The 4,809-nt window shown below is 51.7% G+C and overlaps 1 protein-coding gene across 1 annotated transcript in view; it reads left to right on the forward strand.

The window, feature by feature from the left end:
- The first annotated feature begins 2,182 nt into the window (after positions 1–2,182).
- Npffr1 (neuropeptide FF receptor 1) overlaps positions 2,183–4,809 on the forward strand; it is a 36,302-nt gene continuing 33,675 nt past the window's right edge. The window contains exon 1 of the mRNA XM_031348302.1: positions 2,183–2,455. Coding sequence (XP_031204162.1) covers positions 2,449–2,455 — 7 coding nt within the window. The 5' untranslated portion in view covers positions 2,183–2,448. The remainder of the gene's footprint in view (positions 2,456–4,809) is intronic.

Genomic DNA, 4,809 nt, shown 5'->3' on the forward strand with positions numbered 1-4,809 from the left:
GATTTATTTATTTATTTTATGCATATGAGTACACACTGTAGCTGTACAGGTAGTTGTGGACCTTCATCTGGTTGTTGGGAATTGACTTTCTTTTTTTTAGGATAGCTGCTCGCTCTGGTCGGCCCCACGTGCTCCGGTCGACCTTGCTTGCTCAATCCCTGAGTCCCTGCTCGCTCTGGCCCAAAGATTTATTTATTCTTATAAATAAGCACACTGTAGCTGTCTTCAGACGCACCAGAAGAGGGTGCCAGATCTCATTACGAACGGTTGTGAGCCACCATGAGGTTGCTGGGATTGGAACTCAGGACCTTCGGAAGGGCAGTCAATGCTCTTAACCTCTGAGCTATCTATCTCACCAGCCCCTTGTTTGTTTTTCAAGACAGGGTTTCTCTGTGTAGCCCTGGCTGTCCTGGAATTCACTCTACCGAGCAGGCTGGCTTTGAACTCACAGAGATCCACTACCTGCCTCCGCCTCCCATGAGTGATACCACTGCCCGACTGAAATCTTGAATTTAGCAGCTCCCAGAACACTACGGAATATATCTCCATCTCCATTGTGAGGCTGTGCAGCCCGTGACATTTTCTTACAGGAGTCTGTGGAGAGAACAAAAGGAGGAGAGCTGTGAGGAAGACGGGCGGAGAGAGGGACGGGACTGAAGTGTCACTATCACAGGCAAGGGCCTCATTCTGCCGTGTGAGACTTCCCAGGGAGCTTCACACACCTCCGATCTCCCTGCCGCCTCAGACTTTTCCGATTTAATTGGAATAAGTGTGATCTGGGGGAGGGAAGAGGTGGCTGTTAAAATCTTCTGGATGATTCCAAAGTTCAGGGAAAGTTTAGGAACCACCAGCCGGAGAGCAGTGCAGACTCGAGAGCAGACAGCAGTGGCTGGATGGGGGCAGGGGTGGGTGATGGGGAGGTGAGAGGGGTGGGCAGGAAGGCCGGAGAGGGGCACAGCATAGGGGCCGGTGGAGGAATGGCTAGGAGCTCATTGAGAGGCCGGTTCAGTGGTGGGAGGGAGAGGCAGGGTTAGACCTGGAGAAGTAGACCCAATAGGACCATAAAGAGGTGGTCAGCTGTTACCTAGAAGTCTCAAGGAGATGGGAGGGGAGAGGTGTCACAGTGACATTCACCATTTTGGAGGATTAAGGGTGTTCATCTGGTGAGTGAAACACAGTAAAGACATCTTTTGTTGGTTTTGTTTGTTGTTTTTTAAGAGACTAGGGTTTTACCTCTTAGCCCTGGCTGGTCTGGAACTTGCTATCTAGACCAGGGTGGCCTCGAGGTCAGACAGAGATCCATCTGCCTCTGCCTCCCAAATGCTGGAACTCTTGGGTTTTTTAATTTTTTCAAGACAGGGTTTCTCTGTGTAATCTTGACTGTCCTGGAACTCACTCTGTAGACCAGGCTGGACTTGAACTCAGAGATCCACCTGCCTCTGCCTGAGTACTGGGCCTTAAGGTATGCCCTTGCTGGTACTTAAAGACACACACACACACCATGTGTGATTCTAATTTGAGGGATGAATTCTACTTCGAGAGTGCTGGTCTCTAGCTATTTCAGAAGTTACAAAAGAGAACAAAACCTAGACTCTTGAAGAAAAGGCAGGAGTGGTCCCTTCATTTTCTTTCAGTGGCCTAGAACCCGGGGATTTTCATTCGAATGGCAGATGTGCAGTGTTGACTTCTGGCTATGTGACAGGGTCTGAGGATGGTCAAGGCACTATTCTCCAGCCCAGCAAGACAGCATTAATTGAGTATCTACGATATGCTCAACAGAAATGTACACACTTGCTTCCCTTAGAACCACTTTACAGATACAGAAACTCCGGCTCAGTGAAGACACGACACTTGCACCAAGCCATTTGATTGAGAAGCCAGGGTCGTCCATCAGACATCTTGCCCCGGTTCACTGGGGAGAGCTCACCGGCTTCTCTCTAGGGGGTCCCTCCTAGGTAGTGGTAGCGACTTTTTGGCCTCTTCAGAGAGACAAGACCTGGCTTTCATTGTGGGCGAGTGAGGGGCAGGCTGGGCTTGCGCCACGTAAAGAGTGGGGACAGAGGCTGGTGTGTGTCCGCCAGGGCTGCGGCGGACACCGCCCGCACTTTGGAGGGTGCGGGGGGTCCTGGGAGAGTTTGCGGGGGAGGTGCTCGGGGCGCCCTCGCTCGGCCGCACAGGTGTGCCGGGTGCCATGGAGACGGCGCGGCGCCAGCCCCCTCCTTCCCTCCGGCCCGGGAGGCGCTGGGCGGGCGGCAGAGTCCGGCGGACCGAGGCGCTGTGAGGGCGCTGCACCCCGGACCCCAGGGAGTGAGCGCCCCCTGCCCGACTGCGAGCGACGGGTGAAGCGGGGACGAGGGTAGCCCACCCAGACCCCAGACCCTTCCTGGGCCCCAACCCACCCGCTGGAAGGTGCCCGCATCCCTTGGAGAGTGTCCCGGAGCAGACAGTATGGAGGGTAAGTGGCACTAGGGTAGGGGGTAAGGGTTGGGTGGGCTATAGACCCAGGAGCGGGGGGGTGGGGTAGGGGCAGGGGTGGGGGTGGGGGCAGGTGGGGAGAAGAGACACTGACCACCTTGGCTGCCAGAGACAGACACTGATACACACTGTGTGTGTATATATGTGTGACAGACAGACAGACAGACAGATATGCACGTGTGTATGCACAAAGATGCAAAGACCCTGAGTGAGGGACTGAGATAGATCTGAGGGTGCCTCTGTATTCATGGGGTTGGGAGGGGGGAAAGACGTTTGTGTACGTGTGTGCCAGAGAGACAGAAACAGACACTGAGAGACAAACGCAGAGAGAGGACCAGAGAGATAATGACAGAGTGATGGGGGTGGGAGGTGATGCTTCTGTGTCCAGGATATGTGTGCATGAGTGTGAAGAGTTGCGGGCCACCTCTGCGCCTGTATGTGCATGCATGTGAGTGCATGTGCACACCATCTCCAATCTGTAAACAGAGGCTATTTTGTGACCAGGTGAGGATAGCTTGGGTACGAGCTTTAGAGAAGTGTTGCCAACTTAGCTGGCTTGCTGGGCTGGGAAGAGGGATGGAATCCAAGAGGAGGGGCCCTCCATGATTCATCTAGGAAAGGACCTAAACTCAGAACCTAAGAGGAAGGAGAACCTAAGGCTTAACTTGCTGGTTTCAGTTGTATCAGGTGAGGGTCCAGACCCCTCTCTCTGACCACATAAACAAAGGGAGTTACATTTAAGAAACTAGAGGACTCGAGGCTGGTTCAGTGGCTTGAGGCTGGTTCAGTGGCTTGTTGGGTATCTCTTAGATGTTGCCTATGCCTTTCTGTGCCGATGGCTATTCAGTCAGTGAATAGAGGGATGTAGATGCAATAGGGCATCATATGGGGGGTTGCGAAGATAAAACAGGACCAGTTGTATTGAATATATTCATACCAGTAAGTGGGAGCTGTTGAAAGCCCTGGAATTCCAAGTGAGCGATTGCAAGGGGTCACCATCGGAAATTAAGGGAGGGGGCGCGCTTATAGGAAACCTTGTGAGGTGCATTGGCAGCTTTCCAGTGAGCTAGGGTTTGAAAAACACACACATTCAAAGAGATGCAAGAGGAATACGCAGCCCAGAACGGTAGGGTCTCTAAGAATGAAGGTTGGCAACGTGCTGAAGCCCGAGTGAGCAGAGACAGAGCAAAGAGCCCTGTGAAAGGTTCTACTCAGGGTTCGGTGCTCTGGGACAGGGGGACAGCCGAAGACCCAAACCCCAGAGGAATGTAGTGGCCAGAAAGCGTTGAGCCACCTGCAGTGAGCTCACCGTTCAAAGCCAGGACATATGGCATCCCAGGGACCCGGAGGAGGCAGGTGTAGATACCATCATTGCTGTAGAGGAAATCACAGCAAATGAAAGAAAACAAAAGGGGGGTGGGGAAGCACTGAAGATAGGCACATGTTCTGGTTTTCAAAAAGGGTGGGAGGATAATTTCTGAAGCGCAGTAAACTACTCAGATGAAACGCTGGCCTCTTCGTATGCCAGAGAAAATGATTGAGTGCAGAGTGAGCCTTTGTGAGCATGCAAAGCTTGGCGCTTTGCAAAGGAAGCCATTCCGTCCTCCTTCCAAAGAGCTGAGTCCTAGTGTGTTCACCCAGACACTGCAAACTAAATGAATTAAGTCAAAGATAAGGCACACCTGCAGTGACAGACATTAAAGAAGGCACGTCGGAGCGGGGTCTGGAGCCGAATGGTACAAGAACAAGGCCTAGTTCAGTCCCCAGCACGGGGACTTGGGGAGATAGGCTGTATTTCCGATTGCATTTATTAACATGGAAATGTGTTCATTGTCCACGGTGGATGGATTATGTTATGTGAGTCTATACTATGAACATATTAAATGAGTAATAAAAAACAGATTTAGGATGGGCGGTGGTGGCGCACGCCTTTAATCCCAGAACTTGGGAGGCAGAGGCAGGCGGATTTCTGATTTCGAGGCCAGCCTGGTCTACAGAGTGAGTTCCAGGACAGCCAGGGATACACAGAGAAACCCTGTCTCGAAAAACCAAAAAAAAAAAAAAAAAAAAAAAAAAAAAAGCAACCAACCAACCTGCCACGGCCTGGGGTTTCTTACGGGGTCCCTTGTTCCGTGGAACGAGGGGTTCTGGCCAGGTGTGTATGGGATTCGGCTTTGACAAACAGACTCGACACGAGTGGTGTAAGGTCTAAGTGTATTTCTCAAAAATGACATGAGGCTTTTACAATCGTTGCAAAAGAGAAATGAAAATCTGGCAGCTCAGTAGTCAAGGTACATCTGAGGCCATCTAAAACACCCTGGATCTAAAACATCA

The sequence above is a fragment of the Mastomys coucha genome, unplaced genomic scaffold, assembly GCF_008632895.1.
Source record: "Mastomys coucha isolate ucsf_1 unplaced genomic scaffold, UCSF_Mcou_1 pScaffold3, whole genome shotgun sequence".
NCBI classification, from domain to species: Eukaryota; Metazoa; Chordata; class Mammalia; order Rodentia; family Muridae; genus Mastomys; species Mastomys coucha.